This window comes from Salvelinus alpinus, chromosome 12 (genome assembly GCF_045679555.1).
Source record: "Salvelinus alpinus chromosome 12, SLU_Salpinus.1, whole genome shotgun sequence".
NCBI classification, from domain to species: Eukaryota; Metazoa; Chordata; class Actinopteri; order Salmoniformes; family Salmonidae; genus Salvelinus; species Salvelinus alpinus.
In genome coordinates, this window is record NC_092097.1 from 42,129,358 (window position 1) to 42,149,268 (window position 19,911).

At 46.6% G+C, this 19,911-nt stretch overlaps 1 protein-coding gene across 1 annotated transcript in view; it reads right to left on the minus strand.

Annotated features, from left to right (window-relative positions):
• LOC139536156 (protein bassoon-like) overlaps nucleotides 1-19,911 on the minus strand; it is a 162,823-nt gene that overhangs the window by 100,811 nt on the left and 42,101 nt on the right. Inside the window, exon 3 of the mRNA XM_071336394.1 lies at nucleotides 12,284-13,417. Within this exon, the coding sequence (XP_071192495.1) occupies nucleotides 12,284-13,417 (1,134 nt within the window). The remainder of the gene's footprint in view (nucleotides 1-12,283; nucleotides 13,418-19,911) is intronic.

The window sequence follows — 19,911 nt, forward strand, 5'->3', positions numbered from 1 at the left end:
CAGGATATGCAGGCACAAGAGACTAGTCTGAAGGTGTACAAGGGAGCTTCGTCAGCTAAGGTAAACTGGGGCAAGAACAAAGCTCTGTTATGTGGGGCATGGGGGGATAGCCTCTGTCCCAAGTCTCATATAGAGGGAGGGTGCTGATAATCAACAACCTGGTGGCATCTTCCCTGTTGCATAAACTGGCTGTCCTCAACCCCCTCGCCGGTCTGCTCGCAGACCTGCAACAATAGCTGGTGGACTTTTTCTGGTGGGGCCATCACTGGCTGAGGGCAGCAGTGTTGTACATCTCCGTTCATGAAGGAGGACAGGGCCTGGTGGAACTGGAGAGCAGGATGGCTGCTTTCCGGCTAAAGGCGGTGCAGAGACTGCTGGACCATACTGATGTCGGCTGGAGGGAACCAGCATGCGCGCTGCTGAGGAGAGCTGGCGGATTAAGGTTAGACCGGCAGCTGTTCCTCATGAAGCTGGAGAGGCTGAGTACAGCAGGTCTCTCTGATTTTTACTCTGCAGTTCTGAGGGCCTGGCAGCTGCTAAGGCCCACACGAGAAGGGGGTGTGGAGCCTGGGCTGTAGGTGTGGGAGGAGCCTATCTTCCACAACCCAGCCATCCCTTTGAGATCGGTTCAGTCGGCCACCCTGCAGAGGCGACTGATGGCAGCAGGTTTACTAAGGCTGGGTGACCTGCGACTGCTGGGAGAGGAGGACTGGAAAACCTCGGAGGTCCTGGCACAACAAACAGGAATAACGTCTCTTAGGCTGCTGAAGAGAAGGAGGCACTGTCTGAGCCGATAAGGGGGGTGTTTGAGCGGCCAAAGGGGGAGGGGCCACCAATGTTTCCGCCACTGCAGGTGAAGGCAGAGATTGGGGACTGGCAAGGGGGTCTGGAGGATTTGTTAGATTTTAACACTCTGAGCCTGGGGGAGTTTGAGGGGGTGGGAGGTAAAGCCCTCTACAACCTCTGCATTAAGGTGAGGAACATTAGGAGCCTAACAGGAGTGAAGGGACATCAGTGGCAGGGGGTATGTGGGGCGGAGAGTATGGTGGGTTTTAGATGGAGGGGGCTCTACAAACTCCCAGTACCAAAGAGGTCAGGGGACCTCCAGTGGAGGGCTCTACATGGAGTCCTGGCCACTAACAGCTGGTTGGCACGGGTTGAACCGGGAGTCGGACATTGGTATCCTTTCTGTGTTATGAGTGAAACTGTGATTCATGTGTTTTCTGTGTGCGCCAGGTTAATGCCATTAATGTCTCTGTTGGGATGTCTGTGTGAGAGGTTGGGGGTGGTTTTTACTGTTGGGATGTTTATAATGGGGTACAGGTATTCAAATAAGGAGAAGGCCAAATGTGTGTTGTTGAATTTTCTGTTTGCTCAGGCAAAGTTGGCTATTTGGCTAACAAGGAGGAACAGGGTCAAAGGTGGGGGGATAACAGACCCTTTACTAGTATTTAATGGGATGGTCTCTGCGCACCTTAGGGTGGAATTTGAATTCTATAAAATGATAAACAGTGTGGAGATGTTTCAGGAGATATGGTGTGTTGGGGGGGGCTGTCTGTACAGCTGGGGGAAATGGGTTGGATATACAGTTGTAGAAGTGGTGAGGTTTTGGTTATTGTGATGTGTGGTGTTGTTTTGTATCGTGGTGTAGAGGGCAAGGTGAGTATGTTACATACAGTGGGGAGAACAAGTATTTGACACACTGCCGATTTTGCAGGTTTTCCTACTTACAAAGCATGTAGAGGTCTGTCATTTTTATCATAGGTACACTTCAACTGTGAGAGACGGAATCTAAAACAAAAATCCAGAAAATCACATTGTATGATTTTTAAGTAATTAATTTGCATTTTATTGCATGACATAAGTATTTGATACATCAGAAAAGCAGAACGTAATATTTGGTACAGAAACCTTTGTTTGCAATTACAGAGATCATACGTTTCCTGTAGTTCTTGACCAGGTTTGCACACACTGCAGCAGGGATTTTGGCCCACTCCTCCATACAGACCTTCTCCAGATCCTTCAGGTTTCGGGGCTGTCGCTGGGCAATACGGACTTTCAGCTCCCTCCAAAGATTTTCTATTGGGTTCAGGTCTGGAGACTGGCTAGCCCACTTCAGGACCTTGAGATGCTTCTTACGGAGCCACTCCTTAGTTGCCCTGGCTGTGTGTTTCGGGTCGTTGTCATGCTGGAAGACCCAGCCACGACCCATCTTCAATGCTCTTACTGAGGGAAGGAGGTTGTTGGCCAAGATCTCGCGATACATGGCCCCATCCATCCTCTCCTCAATACGGTGCAGTCGTCCTGTCCCCTTTGCAGAAAAGCATCCCCAAAGAATGATGTTTCCACCTCCATGCTTCACGGTTGGGATGGTGTTCTTGGGGCTGTACTCATCCTTCTTCTTCCTCCAAACACGGCGAGTGGAGTTTAGACCAAAAAGCTCTATTTTTGTCTCATCAGACCACATGACCTTCTCCCATTCCACCTCTGGATCATCCAGGTGGTCATTGGCAAACTTCAGACGGGCCTGGACATGCGCTGGCTTGAGCAGGGGGACCTTGCGTGCGCTGCAGGATTTTAATCCATGACGGCGTAGTGTGTTACGAATGGTTTTCTTTGAGACTGTGGTCCCAGCTCTCTTCAGGTCATTGACCAGGTCCTGCCGTGTAGTTCTGGGCTGATCCCTCACCTTCCTCATGATCATTGATGCCCCACGAGGTGAGATCTTGCATGGAGCCCCAGACCGAGGGTGATTGACCGTCATCTTGAACTTCTTCCATTTTCTAATAATTGTGCCAACAGTTGTTGCCTTCTCACCAAGCTGCTTGCCTATTGTCCTGTAGCCCATCCCAGCCTTGTGCAGGTCTACAATTTTATCCCTGATGTCCTTACACAGCTCTCTGGTCTTGGCCATTGTGGAGAGGTTGGAGTCTGTTTGATTGAGTGTGTGGACAGGTGTCTTTTATACAGGTAACGAGTTCAAACAGGTGCAGTTAATACAGGTAATGAGTGGAGAACAGGAGGGCTTCTTAAAGAAAAACGAACAGGTCTGTGAGAGCCGGAATTCTTACTGGTTGGTAGGTGATCAAATACTTATGTCATGCAATAAAATGCAAATTAATTACTTAAAAATCATACAATGTGATTTTATCAACCGTCTCTCACAGTTGAAGTGTACCTATGATAAAAATGACAGACCTCTACATGCTTTGTAAGTAGGAAAACCTGCAAAATCGGCAGTGTATCAAATACTTGTTCTCCTCACTGTATATGCAGTACTGCAGTACAGGAGGTTTTCTGGTGTTTTGTTTTGGGGGTAGTAAGGTTTTAGTGAAATGAGAATGTTTCATTAAAGAAAGACAAAATCAAAAGTCTCTCTCTCTCTCTCGTCTACACCTACTGGACCATTCATATTTGCTCTATCACAGCTGGGCACTCCTGTGTGTTTTGGAGAGAGAGAGAGAGGGAGCGAAAGAGAAAGAAAAAGAGAGAGAGGAAGCAAAAGAGAAAGAGAGAGTGATACATGTGCCTCCTGTGTCCATGGGAAACAAAAATGGCAATTGAGTGAATGTGTGTTACATTGTGTGTGTGTGTGTGTGTGTGTGTGTGTGTGTGTGTGTGTGTGTGCGTGCGTGCGTGCGTGCGTGCGTGCGTGCGTGCGTGCGTGCATTCCCAGCAGTAGGATATTGACAGTCGGTTCCTGGCATTCCCAGACCCTTTTACACAGCCATAATCCCTGGACTACAAAAGGCAAATCAATCCGGCGGGCAAAGGGGCAGTAATCCCTGGCTCAGTCAGCCTTCCAGGCTGCAGCCAATGATCATACTAGCATACCACTGTACAATGCATGTCTATAACATTGTTTAAGTCTAAGTAGTATTCTAGACAGGTGCTGATATTGGAATATAGCTATTGTCTACAGCCAGTCTGGACAGGGTCTCTACCTGGATATCACAAGGGCCACTCAGGGACCTTGATGGGACATGAAGGGAAACAGAGGAGCCCTGACAAAGGAGCTGATTAAGTCAAGGTGTTCTGTGCTCTTCATTTACTCTGCAGCTACCTAACGGTGTTCCGTACACATTTTGCGTAACCACGGCATTCAAACGAGGTTGCAATGAAAACTAATGGGACTGTAGTAACTGTGTTGGCATCAAAATCCGGGGTGTGAACTACGCTCTATTCAAGCGTTGATGGACCAACAGTATTCGAGAAAAGATTTAAAAAACTGACCCCTCTGATGCTGTATGTTTCATCTTGATTTACTCTGTCTACATTTTACATTAGGCTGGTAGTCTGATATGTAGGAGGACGGGCTCATCGCAGTGGATGAAATGGAATGGATGGAAAGGTATCGAACACATCAATCATGGTTTCGATGTGCTTGATACCATTATTTTTATTTAATTCCAGCAATTGCCACGAGCCCCTCCTCCAACATATCTGCCCACCAGCCACCACTGATATCAAAGCTGGTTTTATCTCCAAGCAGAATGGATAGGAGCAGTTCTTAAATAGCAGTGTTAGCCAAGCCCCATAGGTTACCTTGCAAATGGTCTATCTAATGGTCCGAGATGGACAGAAATAGAGATAGTGACCTGTGTCATCACACATCATTTGACTAAGTCGTCATAGCTACAGATACAAAACCCCAAGCACTCTTGTCATTGGTTGAAGTACATCATATGCCCCATGATCACTGTGCACGTGAAAACCCAACACACCAGGGGAGATGTTGAAAGAGACCAAAATAAATGCCCTGACGCTAGTGAAACAGCATCTCTCTCTCTCTCTCACACACACACACACACACACACACACACACACACACACACACACACACACACACACACACACACACACACACACACACACACACACACACACACACACACACACACACACACACACACACAGGCTTTATGTGACACCAGGGATCAAACACAGCACTCTCCCTGTACCACATTTCATACACTATTAATAATGTTCTCCCTGCCTAAATTATTGATTAGTTATATTTTCTATTCCTCTCTCTGCACTTTGTGTACTGTTCTATGAAGGATCTAGTCCCTTCACCAACGACCCACTCAGGGCACATCTCTCTGTGGCTTTTCCAGGGCTGCGTTTCAAATGACATCCTATTCCCAATATAGTGCACTACTTTTGAACAGGGCCCAAAAGTGGTGCACTATACAGGGAATTGGGTGCCATTTTCGGACGGACCCATGTCAAAAGTGGTGCACTATAATAGGGAATAGGGTGCCATTTTCGGACGGACCCATGTCAAAAGTGGTGCACTATAATAGGGAATAGGATGCGATTTTCGGATGGACCCATGTCTAAAGTAGTGCACTATTAGGGAATAGGGTGCCATTTAAGAAGCACCAATGTCATTACTGCTAAAGGAGACAGAACTGTAAGAAGAGTGTGGGAGGGAACCATTTCCTGACATTATTAAAGTATAGTGTAACGGCATTCATCTGAAGAAGGTGAGGACCAAGGTGCAGCGTGATACGTGTTCATATTTTTTAATTGAAAACTGAACACTGAATACAAAATAACAAAAGAAATAACCAGAACAGTTCTGACAGGTGCAACAAACACTAAACAGAAAATAACCACCCACAACTACCAGTGGGAAAACAGGCTACCTAAGTATGGTTCTCAATCAGAGACAACGATAGACAGCTGCCTCTGATTGGGAACCATACCAGGCCAAAACATAGAAATACAAAACCTAGACATACAAACATAGAATGCCCACCCACATCACACCCTGACCAAACAAAAAATAGAAACATACAAAGCAATCTACGGTCAGGGCGTGACATATAGGGGCTGAAAACTGTAATCAATTAGTATTCTCTATTGTAAATGTCACAATCAGGTGGACAATCTAAGGGTGTGTCCCAAATGGCATGTTATTCCTTATTTAGTGCACTACTTTTTACCAGGGTTTCCCATAGGGCTCTGGTCAAAAGTAGTGCACTATATAAGGAACAGGGTGCCATTTGAGATGTAACCTAAGACACAGGAGGAGACAGCTTCACACTTCTATGCGCGCACACACACACCTGCATGCGCGTACACAAACACATTGTTTTCTATCAGATGGTATATCTTTTATAGGTATGTTCAACATGTGCTATGGCATTTACATTATAAACCGCAAGCAATTTAAAGCAGACACCCCCCCTCCCACACACACACACACACACACAGACACGGTCATACACACATACACACCACCAACTCCTAGCAGACCCGGATGTAAATTAGTCAGCGTGCTCACACATCAGTAGAAAAACGATCCTATTTACAACCAGAAGAACAATGAGATATTTTCCTCTAATCTACTCTAAAAAGCAGCATGGGAGAAGTAACTAACACACACACACACACACACACACACACACACGGACATCGTATTCACTAGAGACCTGCAGGAATCCCACAGCTCTGATTGATGTGAATCACCGAGGCTGCTGTAACATTACATCCCTCTCTCTCTCATACTCATTATCTGACTGTCACTTTATTTATTTCTCCCTCCATCTCTCACTTTTATGCTGTCTCTCTCTGTCGCTTTCCCTCTCCCTCCCTTTCTCTCCATCTCACTTTCATGTTCTCTCTCACACTGCTTTCTCTCTCTCTCTTCTCAGCAAACTGTACAGATGAAAATGGAAGCTGAGCCTTCATGTGATATACGGTATGGTACAGTCTATTCAGAGGCAATGTATGATGCATTATGGCTCTCATAGGGCTAAGAGGCATTGTGATTCCATAAATAATACCACATTTTCTACCCTAAAGATTCTGTTTTTTCATCAAAAACCATGGTCCCATAATCCCTTTCCCCTCTGTTATTTGTACAGTCAACTCAGCCAATACATGCAGTAGCTCCTAGCTAAAACACAGATAGACCCACACATAGGGTTAGCAAAAGTACTGCACTATATAGGAAATTGGGTGCCATTTGGAATGAGGATTGGCTAGGGGAGCATTTCGGTGGGTGGTGCTGAATGTGGATTGGCTAGCGGAGCTGTTGCGTGGGTGGTGCTGAATGTGGATTGGCTAGCGGGAGCTGTCCAGGGGGTTGCTGCTGAATACAATCAGAAACACCCTGCCAGGAGAGAAAGGGTGATAGCTACACCTAGGCTCACACTTCCGGTCATAAATAACCCCACGGCAGCATGGACCTCCTTTCCCCCTCTCCACTTCTGGTTCTCTCCTCCTTTCCCTATGCATTAGGCCAATTAGAGCAGCTCACAACCACACCCACAAGAGAGAGGGGGAGTACTTCAATAATGTGGTGTTTCACTATAGAGCCAGAACAAGAAACCTAGTATGTGGATGCAGGCTTCACACTGCTGTCCGTCTATAGAGTTAAACAACTACAGTGCAGCTCCTTCTGAGATTGAAACAAGTCCTGCTGAGACTGGGGCTGTCCTAATATGGATACCATACCCACAACACACCAGCGAGACATCTCGTCACATCACTCTAAAACTTTCTGCGCTCTTTGGACATCTTATAAAACTCTTTGGTAGCTTGGCTCATTCCGCTGCATCTGTATCCACCCAGGCATGAAAGCAACGCCTGACAAACGATAGCGCTGTGTTTCCATAGCAATCTATCCATCTATGAATGGCCTGTGCCACTGCTGGTGACAGCCAGATGCCGAGGAAGACAAGGCAGGCCAATTAAAAGCCCAACGCCAGCCACCAACCCTGTTGTTACTGCCATCATTCAATTGGGCCTGATTTGCATAATTAAGCTGGGTGATTGGCCTGTGCTGATTGGCCTGAAAGCCTAACAAGAGTCTGTTCTAACCAGCAGTGTTAAGTACCATTGGAGAGAATAAAGGGGTGAGTCACTCACACTGACCTGTGGATCCCCATAGGAGAACATCAGAACATATTTCATTATGACTCATTGATATTAATGAATGAGTCATCTGTTAATCAGGAAGGATCAACCCCAATTTAGTTGTATTGGCCATGTCTGTATCCCTAATGGCATCCTATTCCCCATGGGCCCTAGTCAAAAGTAGTGAACTACATAATGAACATGGTGCCATTTGGGACGCAGATAAATCTCTCTATTCACCACAGGAGGGACTGCTGTGATACTAACAGGTGAGATCAGTCATAGGGCTTCACTTCTGGAGCGACACTAACTGGTGAGATCAGTCATAGGGCTTCACTTCTGGAGCGACACTAACTGGTGAGATCAGTCATAGAGCTTCACTTCTGGAGCGACACTAACTGGTGAGATCAGTCATAGGGCTTCACTTCTGGAGCGACACTAACTGGTGAGATCAGTCATAGGGCTTCACTTCTGGAGTGACACTAACAGGTGAGATCAGTCATAGGGCTTCACTTCTGGAGCGACACTAACTGGTGAGATCAGTCATAGGGCTTCACTTCTGGAGCGACACTAACTGGTGAGATCAGTCATAGGGCTTCACTTCTGGAGCGACACTAACTGGTGAGATCAGTCATAGAGCTTCACTTCTGGAGCGACACTAACTGGTGAGATCAGTCATAGGGCTTCACTTCTGGAGCGACACTAACTGGTGAGATCAGTCATAGAGCTTCACTTCTGGAGCGACACTAACTGGTGAGATCAGTCATAGGGCTTCACTTCTGGAGCGACACTAACTGGTGAGATCAGTCATAGGGCTTCACTTCTGGAGCGACACTAACTGGTGAGATCAGTCATAGGGCTTCACTTCTGGAGCGACACTAACTGGTGAGATCAGTCATAGGGCTTCACTTCTGGAGCGACACTAACTGGTGAGATCAGTCATAGAGCTTCACTTCTGGAGCGACACTAACTGGTGAGATCAGTCATAGGGCTTCACTTCTGGAGCGACACTAACTGGTGAGATCAGTCACAGAGCTTCACTTCTGGAGCGACACTAACTGGTGAGATCAGTCATAGGGCTTCACTTCTGGAGCGACACTAACTGGTGAGATCAGTCATAGGGCTTCACTTCTGGAGCGACACTAACTGGTGAGATCAGTCCTAGGGGTTCACTTCTGGAGCGACACTAACTGGTGAGATCAGTCATAGGGCTTCACTTCTGGAGCGACACTAACTGGTGAGATCAGTCATAGGGCTTCACTTCTGGAGCGACACTAACTGGTGAGATCAGTCATAGGGCTTCACTTCTGGAGCGACACTAACTGGTGAGATCAGTCCTAGGGGTTCACTTCTGGAGCGACACTAACTGGTGAGATCAGTCCTAGGGGTTCACTTCTGGAGTGACACTAACTGGTGAGATCAGTCATAGGGCTTCACTTCTGGAGCGACACTAACTGGTGAGATCAGTCCTAGGGGTTCACTTCTGGAGTGACACTAACTGGTGAGATCAGTCATAGGGCTTCACTTCTGGAGCGACACTAACTGGTGAGATCAGTCCTAGGGGTTCACTTCTGGAGTGACACTAACTGGTGAGATCAGTCATAGGGCTTCACTTCTGGAGTGACACTAACTGGTGAGATCAGTCACAGGATATTCTGGAGCCAATCAATCCCACCTGATTACTGAAGACAGACAGACAGACAGACAGACAGACAGACAGACAGACAGACAGACAGACAGACAGACAGACAGACAGACAGCAGCATGGAGCATGCATAGTGGTGTGCTGGCTGCCAACCCCTGGACCAGAACACACAGAGACTGAGGCTTAAACTCAATTAATCCTTCCTTGATTCCTTGCATCCTCCTTCTCAAATGTGTTTTGAGAAGGAGGATAGGAGAGAGGAAGCAAGGCAACAAGGAAAGGTGAATGGAGAACAGCCTGAATGTCCAACAAACCTGATGTATTTTATGTTTCCTTTTCAAATCCACTTCCATGCATAGCAATGAAAGGATAGAGGAGCCATGCCACTGAGACAAACCCATGGGAAAGCTTTAGTAAAACACAGGTCTGAGAAAGACCAAGAAAGACCAGGGTAGCCAGAGCAAGACATATTCTAATGCACTATGACAAGGCATTTTTTGAGAAACACATCCATAAACCATTCTATCATCTATTTTATCACAGGGCACTTGGCCCACTTTTACCACAGGGCACCTGACCCACTTTTATCACAGGGCACTTGACCCACTTTTACCACAGGGCATCTGGCCCACTTTTACCACAGGGCATCTGGCCCACTTTTATCACAGGGCACCTGACCCACTTTTATAACATTATTCAGACCCTGATGGAATCCACCCACATACCTCACACAAAGCCACAAAACTCTCTCTCTCTTTATGTCTCTCTCGATTTCTCATACACACACACGCATGTGGGCTATACTCGGCCTTGTCTCAGGATGGTAAGTTGATGGTTGAAGATATCCCTCTAGTGATGTGGGGGCTGTGCTTTGGCACAGTGGGTGGGGTTATATCCTGCCTATTTGGCCCTGTCCGGGGGTATCGTCGGACGGGGCCACAGTGTCTCCCGACCCATACCATCTCAGCCTCCAGTATTTATGCTGCAGTAGTTTATGTGTAAGGGGGGCTAGGGTCAGTCTGTTATATCTGGAGTACTTCTCCTGTCTTATCCAGTGTCCTGTGTGAATTTAAGTATGTTCTCTCTCTCTCTCTCTCTCTCTCTCTCTCTCTCTCTCTCTCTCTCTCTCTCTCTCTCTCTCTCTCTCTCTCTCTCTCTCTCTCTCTCTCTCTCTCTCTCTCTCTCTCTCTCTCTCTCTCTCTCTCTCTCTCTCTCTCTCTCTCTCTCTCTCTCTCTCTCTCTCTCTCTCTCTCTCTCTCTCTCTCTCTCTCTCTCTCTCTCTCTCTCTCTCTCTCTCTCTCTCTCTCTCTCTCTCTCTCTCTCTCTCTCTCTCTCTCTCTCTCTCTCTCTCTCTCTCTCTCTCTCTCTCGACCTGAGCCCTAGGACCATGCCTCAGGACTACCTGGCCTGATGACTCCTTGCTGTCCCCAGTCCACCTGGCCGTGCTGCTGCTCCAGTTAACTGTTCTGCCTGCGGCTATGGAACCCTGACCTGTTCACCGGACGTGCTACCTGTCCAAGACCTGCTGTTTTCAACTCTCTAGAGACAGCAGGAGCGGTAGAGATACTCTGAATGATCGGCTATGAAAAGCCAACTGACATTTACTCCTGAGGTGTGGGTGTGTTGCACCCTCGACAACCACTGTGTAATTATTATTTGACCCTGCTGATCATCTATGAACATTTGAACATCTTGGCCATGTTCTGTTATAATCTCCACCCGGCACAGCCAGAAGAGGACTGGCTCATAACCTGGTTCCTCTCTAGGTTTCTTCCTAGGTTCTAGCCTTTCCAGGGAGTTTTACATTTACATTTAAGTCATTTAGCAGACGCTCTTATCCAGAGCGACTTACAAATTGGTGCATTCACCTTATGACATCCAGTGGAACAGCCACTTTACAACAGTGCATCTAAATCTTTTAAGGGGGGGGGGGGGGGGGGGGGTCAGAAGGATTTTTTATCCTATCCTAGGTATTCCTTAAAGAGGTGGGGTTTCAGGTGTCTCCGGAAGGTGGTGATTGACTCCGCTGTCCTGGCGTCGTGAGGGAGTTTGTTCCACCATTGGGGGGCCAGAGCAGCGAACAGTTTTGACTGGGCTGAGCGGGAACTGTACTTCCTCAGTGGTAGGGAGGCGAGCAGGCCAGAGGTGGATGAACGCAGTGCCCTTGTTTGGGTGTAGGGCCTGATCAGAGCCTGGAGGTACTGAGGTGCCGTTCCCCTCACAGCTCCGTAGGCAAGCACCATGGTCTTGTAGCGGATGCGAGCTTCAACTGGAAGCCAGTGGAGAGAGCGGAGGAGTGGGGTGACGTGAGAGAACTTGGGAAGGTTGAACACCAGACGGGCTGCGGCGTTCTGGATGAGTTGTAGGGGTTTAATGGCACAGGCAGGGAGCCCAGCCAACAGCGAGTTGCAGTAATCCAGACGGGAGATGACAAGTGCCTGGATTAGGACCTGCGCCGCTTCCTGTGTGAGGCAGGGTCGTACTCTGCGGATGTTGTAGAGCATTTTCCTAGCCTTTTCCTAGCCACCGTGCTTCTACACCTGCATTGCTTGCTGTTTGGGGTTTTAGGCTGGGTTTCTGTACAGCACTTTGTGATATCAGCTGATGTAAGAAGGGCTTTAAAAATACATTTGATTGATTGAATGATTGATGAACTCTTGCAAACACACGCGCACACGCACACGCACACACACACACGCACACACAGAAGCCACAACCAACTGTCAGAAGACTCTGATCTAGAGAGATTAGAGATTAGAGCGGCCTTACTTCCAGGTGCGGTGCAGGGTTGAATCCACACAGGTTGCAGACCTGGGCGTGGCACTGGGTACAGGTGTTGTAGTTGGGTGGTTGAGCCGTCACGCCCACATTCAGACTGGTCTTACACAGGGGACAGCAGGCACCTTTATCCTGCTGCTGTTGCTGCTGCTGCTGGGGAGGTGCATGGGGTCCCTGTTGGGGTGCATAGAGGCCCTGTTGGGGTGCATGGGGTCCCTGTTGGGGTGCATGGGATCCTTGTTGTGGTGCATGGGGTCCCTGTTGTGGTGCATGGGGTCCCTGTTGTGGTGCATGGGGTCCCTGTTTGGGTGCATGGGGTCCCTGTTGGGGTGCATGTAGGCCCTGTTGGCCTGGATGGGGTCCTGGTGGTTTCCCTGCCCCAGCTGCAGGTTCTTGGGGTCCGACTGGTTTAGGGGCAGGTTTGGGGGGATGTTGCTGCTGCTGGGGCGGGGTGGGTACCGGGTCCACTGATATGAGGGTGCTGGCCTGGTTGAGGAGGGACGCACCGAAGCCACCAAAGCCTCCAAACAGCTTTCCAAAGGTCTGCTCGGGGGCGGCGGCCGGGGGCGGGGGCTGGCGGGATGGGGAGCTCCCTGCGCTGCGGGTGTGGTCCTGGCGGAGGGGCAGGGGCTGGTGGGCGGGAAGGCCACGGAGGTCAGGCTGGGACGGGGCTTTGGCCATGCCTGGGAGAGGGATGGCTCCTGGGGGGAGACGAGCCCCACCCTGACCTTGGCCCTGGGCTGGAACTGGACCCCCTGGACCTCTCTGCTGCTGAGGGGTCTGGCCTGGGCCTGGACCAGTCTGTCTGTTAGGGCCTGATGGGGGCTGGGCTTGTGTCAGAGCCTGGTGCTGGGTTAGAGGCTGTGCCTGAGGTGGGGCTTGGGACTGGGGCTGAGGTTGGGCTTGGGCTTGGGACTGGGACTGGGACTGGGACTGGGGCTGGGGCTGGGGCTGAGGTTGGGCTTGGGACTGGGGTGGGGGCTGAGTTTGAGGTTCAGAGATGGGCTCTAGTTTGGCTTGGTGGGACGGAGAGTGGATCTGCTGCTGGCTCTTGGAGCGAGGTGTCTCCATGTCCATTCCCAAAGCTCTCTGCATCTGGCAGTTCAGACAGAGCCACTCCTGGACCTATGGCAGCATTAAAGAGGAAATAAGTATTAACAATATTAATATTGTATTAACAATATACTATACATACTCCAACAACTGAATTCACTCAAATCAATTGAGCAGTGACTGACTGGTTTTACTAACAAAAATACTTAATAGACAATCAATGGAACAAATTGCTTATAAATCACATATAAAATCTACATTGAGCAAGAGAACTGGGACCGAATAACGTATCAAGTATCTCAGAGTATGAGTGCTGATCAAGGGTCAGGTTCCCATTGTCTGTAAAATGTTATTCATTGCGATCTAAAAGGCAAAACTGATCCTAAATGAGCACTCCTACTCTGAGACGTTTCAAACATATGGCACCTGGTGTTGGCTTGCCTCACTAGGAGCATCTTGTTGGTAAACAGGAGTGATAAATTATGATATTTGCAGTTCACAGACACATGGGATAAACTGAGCTAGGGGCTCCTTCAATAAAACAAGACGGATCACCCTGATTATCCAGGCTTTACAACTCTAACTCCTTCTTTCCCTCCATATCTCTCCTCGTCTACCTCTCGATCAGTCATCATCCTCTCTCACGCTATCGTGTCTTGGTCTTACTGTCCTCCTTTCTCTCTTTGCCTTTCATGTCTTCATCCCTTTTTACCATCTCTGTCCCTGCCCCCTCTTTCTCCTATCCTATTACCCTCTATATCTCCCTCTCATCCTACTACCCTCTATATCACCCTCTATATCTCCCTCTCATCCTACTACCCTCTATATCTCCCTCTCATCCTATTACCTTCTCTCCCTCATCCTCTCCTTATCTTTCCCTCTCTTTATTTTTCTGCCGAGTGGCGCAGCGGTCTAAGGCACTACATCTCAGTGCTAGAGGCATCACTACAGATCCTGGATCGATTCCAGGCTGTATCACAACAGGCCGTGATTGGGAGTCTCATAGGGCGGCACACAATTGGCCCAGCGTTGTCCGGGTTAGGGTGTGAATGGGGTAGGCCGTCATTGAAATAAGAATTTGTTCTTAAACGACTTGCCTAGTTAAATAAAGGTTAAATAAATAAAATAAAAAATATCACATCCTATATCTCTCCCCCTCTCCAGCGCTTTCTACCTCTATCTCTCCCCCTATCTCAGGCAGATACTGTAAGAAGAATGGAGTGATGCCCCCTTCTCCCCTCTCTCTCTCTCCCCTCTCCCCCTCTCAGGCAAATACTGTAAGAGGGTGAGTGAGAGTGAGACTCAAGAGTGGGAGTGAGAGTTAGAGTGAGAGTCAGAGTGAGAGTGGTGGCCTGGGCCATAGACCTGGTTGATAATTGACAGCTGCTGCCACAAACACACACACACAGCCACCGTTAGTGTCATGGCTATTACATAACAGAACGAATGCCATTAGGAGAGGATGGAAGGGGAACAGGGGACATGGAGGGTGTGGTCTTCACCTCTGACTAACCTTTGGAACTAAGTGACACAGGACCAAGTGGCCCTAGGTAGTTTCACTCACCAACCATACTTATACTGTACAGTATACTGTTTACAGCCACACAGACACACACAGCCAGACAGACACACACACACACACACAACCCCAACACTCTCTGGGTTGGGAAAGAAAGGTGTAGTCATCCCAGACATTCTTGTTTCATTTCATCAACAAAACACGAGTTGAGAGGACATCATTTTCAGGCTACATCTTTAATTTCATGTCCGTTTATGGTCTGTGGCAGAAATTGCAACTGAATGTGTCCGTCCTTACTTCATTAAGTTTCTCATTTGTACTGAGACGTAATGAATCTTTTTCCTCCATCTAGCCAGTCTGTACCAGCCACTATTGATCACTGCTCACAAATATGATTCTGTTATTATTTTCCTGCGTGTTATTACTCTGAAAACAGGCAAAACACACAAACACATATAGTGCTTTCAGAAAGTATTCAGACCCCTTGACTTTTCCCAAATTGTTACATTACAACCTTATTTTAAAATGGATAAATATTTGTTATTTCTCAGAAATCTACACACAATACCCCATAATGACAAGCAAAAAACAGAAATACCTTAATTACAGAAGTATTCAGACCCTTTGCTATGAGACTCGAAATTGATCTCAGGTGCATCCTGTTTCCGTTGATCATCCTTGAGATGTTTCTACAACTTGATTAGAGTCCGCCTGTGGTAAATTCAACTGATTGGACATGATTTGGAAAGGCACACACCTGTCTATATAAAGGTCCCACAGTTGACCGAGCAAAAACCAAGCCATGAGGGTGAAGGAATTGTCCGTTAAGCTCTGAGACAGGATTGTGTCAAGGCACAGATTTGGAAAAGGGTACCAAAAAAAATGTCTGCAGCATTTAAGATCCCCAAGAACACAATGGCCTCCATCACGCTTAAATGGAAGACGTTTGAACCACCAAGACTCTTCCTAGAGCTGGCTGCCCGGCCAACCTGAACAGTCGGGGGACCCAGAGAGCAATCTCTCTCTCTCTCACTCTCTCTCGCTCTGTCACTCTGACAGAGCTCTAGAGTTCATCTTTGGAGATGGGAGAACCTTCCAGAAGGACAACAATCTCTGCAGCACTCCACCAATCAGGCCTTTATGGTAGAGTGGCCAGACGGAAGCCACTCCTCAGTAAAAGGCCCTGCTCAATAGTAGTGCAATATACTGTATTTATTCCCTATTTAGTGCAATACTTTGACCAGGGCCAATTGAGCTCTGGTCAAAAGCAGTGCACAATATTGGAAATCGGGTGCCATTTGGGATGTAGTCGAGATCTCGTATTGTTGCCATAAGCCCTGCTGGACCATAGTAATGGAGAGGGCTGGAGGGAGAAGGAGGCTATTACACATATTATTGAGGAGTGCATATTTAACACAAGGCCTTTGTTTACATTTTGTCAAATGATCAATGAGAACAAGTCTGTGTGTTTCTGTGTCAGTCAGTCAGTCACTCTGACAGTCTATCAGTGTGTGTGTGCATATGTGCGTGCGTGTGCCTGCACGTGCATGTGTCCGTATCAATCATTCAGTCACAGCAGTATCCCAGACCCTGTCTTTAGTCCCCTGTAGTTTCTCTGAGCTGGGAGTGACGAAGCCAGAGTTTGAACTTTCAATCAACCAGAAGGGAAGGGTAGGAGGCGGGGTTTCACCCCTGGTACACTGGGCGTGCTCAGAACAACCGTGGGCTGCAGGGAAACTATATCTAGAAAGAACCAAGGCAGGGCCTTGATCAAATCAAGTCTTTATCATCAGGCCCAGAGAGTAATCTCTCTCTCTCTCTCTTTCACACGCTCTCTCACTCAGCATCGCTTCAGACAATCATGTTAACCCTTATGAAATCTGATCTTTCACAGAGAGCCAGCACTTATTTACCAATCTCTCTCTGTTTCTGATATTGGTAATACACTGGCTACAATCCAATGTATTTTGTAAGAAGATACTTTCACAAGCTGTAATTTGTATTTTCAAAATACGAAATACTTTTCTATACCATTCTTATAGCGGTTCACCATTTTGTTGCCCCCTTTCCCCCTGCATTGGTGTCAGAAGTCTGGTTGCATGATCAAGTGATAAGAGTGTCTGATAAATGAACTAAATATAAATGTGTATGTAAAAAAGGACAATTGAAAAGTCTGCTGAGTATTGTCAGTTTTGTCTAGAAGGGATACAGCTTTTGTCAAAATTGACTTTTCATAGCAGGTTAGGAGAATTAATGTAGAAAGTTAGGAGAATTAGGTTAAGCTGTAGCCCATCTAGACATGACCCCGAAAATACATGTATTTTAATTCAATACATTTCAAAATACAATAATTTTGTAGGTGATTTTGATACATTGATCTTTATGGCATTTTGCAATGTTTGCCCATCCCTGTGTGTGTGTGTGTGTGTGTGTGTGTTAGATCCTGCCACCTGTTACCTCCTGCCATTGATTGAAACACAAATTACACAGCAGCGCTTCAGGCATCGCTGCTTTATGGAAAGAGAGAGAAAGCATACGCGTGTGTGCATGTACATATGAAACATAATCTTTTAGCAGTGAGGAGCCTGCAGAGAGCTGCATCTATAAAAATCTATTACTGGGATAGACCACAGCACTCCCACATATCATACTAAAACACACACTGACTAAATGCCATGTGTCAAAGGTCCAAAGCAGACATTTTTATCTCAATAACAAATCATTTCTGGGTAACAATTAAGTACCTTACTGTGATTGTTTAAAATTAAAATGGTACAAAATAGCAAAGAGCAATGTATCAAGCAAGAATGTAGCTAGGACTGTCTGGGAGTGGTCTGAGTGGGAACTGAAAACTAGCTGTTATTGGCAGAGAGGTTTGTAACTCTTTGTTATTGTCTATTAAATGATTTACCGTCTGGTGATGTCAAAAGGCAGTCCAAAACTCCATCCCTCCAAAACAGGTGGAAATTTCAGGCAGTATTTTCAAACAGCTCTTACAATAAAAGGGCATTTTCATAATTTTCACAATTTCATGGTATTATTCCAACCTGACACTGAGGAAATAAATATAAAACACAGGAAATCACATTTTTGACTGCACTGGGCTTTTAATAAAGTCTAATCAGGATCTATCTTTTGCTGGCTGCCATGTCAGTCTAATGCTAGACATAATCTGCCAGCCACACTCTCTTATAAATAGACAGATACACTGGCTACATCTAAAATGGCACCATATTTCCTACATAGTGCTCTACTTTTGTCCAGAGCCTATAGTGCAAAACCTTTGACGGATCCTTGGACCAGATATATAAAAGCAGGCAGACAAACACACTGGCCGTGTCTGAAATGGCACCCTATTCCCTACATAGACTACTACTTTTTACCAGAGTAGTTCACTACATACAATTGAAGTCGGAAGTTTACATACACTTAGGTTGGAGTCATTAAAACTTGTTTTTCAACCACTCCACAAATTTCTTGTTAACAAACTATCGTTTTGGCAAGTCGGTTAGGACATCTACTTTGTGCATGACACAAGTCATTTTTCCAACAATTGTTTAAAGACAGATTATTTCACTTATAATTCACTGTATCACAATTCCAGTGGGTCAGAAGTTTACATACACTAAGTTGACTGTGCCTTTAAACAGCTTGGAAAATTCCAGAAAATGATGTCATGGCTTTAGAAGCCTCTGATAGGCTAATTGACACCATTTGAGTCAATTGGAGGTGTACCTGTGGATGTATTTCAAGGCCTACCTTCAAACTCAGTGCCTCTTTGATTGACATCATGGGAAAATCAAAAGAAATCATCCAAGACCTCCACAAGTATGTTTCATCCTTGGGAGCAATTTCAAAACGCCTGAAGGTACCACGTTCATCTGTACAAACAATAGTACGCAAGTATAAACACCATGGGATCATGCAGCCGTCATACCACTCAGGAAGGAGACGCGTTCTGTCTCCTAGAGATGAACATACTTTGGTGCGAAAAGTGCAAATCAATCCCAGAACAACAGCAAAGGACCTTGTGAAGATGCTGCAGGAAACAGGTACAAAAGTATCTATATCCACAGTAAAACGAGTCCTATACCGACATAACCTGAAAGGCCGCTCAGCAAGGAAGAATCCACTGCTCCAAAATCGCCAATAAAAAAGTCAGACTACGGTTTGCAACTTCACATGAGGACAAAGATCGTACTTTTTGGAGAAATGTCCTCTGATCTGATGAAACAAAAATAGAACTGTTTGGCCATAATGACCATCGTTATATTTGGAGGAAAAAGGGGAATGCTTGCAAGCCGAAGAACACCATCCCAACCGTGAAGCACGGGGGTGGCAGCATCATGTTGTTGGAGTGCTTTGCTGCAGGACGGACTGGTGAACTTCACAAAATAGATGGCATCATGAGGGAGGAAAATTATGTGGATATATTGAAGCAACATCTCAAGACATCAGTCAGGAAGTTAAAGCTTGGTCGCAAATGGGTCTTCCAAATGGACAATGACCCCAAGCATACTTCCAAAGTTGTGGCAAAATGACTTAAGGACAATAAAGTCAAGGTATTGGAGTGGCCACCACAAAGCCCTGACCTCAATCCTATAGAAAATGTGTGGGCAGAACTGAAAAAGTGTGTGCGAGCAAGGAGGCCTACAAACCTGACTCAGTTACACCAGCTCTGTCAGGAGGAATGGGCCAAAATTCACCCAACTTATTGTGGGAAGCTTGTGGAAGGCTACCAGAAATGTTTGACCCAAGTTAAACAATTTAAAGGCAATGCTACCAAGTACTAATTGAGTGTATGTAAACTTCTGACCCACTGGGAATGTGATGAAATAAATAAAAGCAGAAATAAATCATTCTATACTATTATTCTGACATTTCACATTCTTAAAATGAAGTGGTGATCCTAACTGACCTAAAACAGGGAATTTTTACTAGGATTAAATGTCAGGAATTGTGAAAAACTGAGTTAAAATGTATTTGGCTAAGGTATATGTAAACTTCCGACTTCAACTGTAGGTAATAGGGTGACATTTGGGACGCC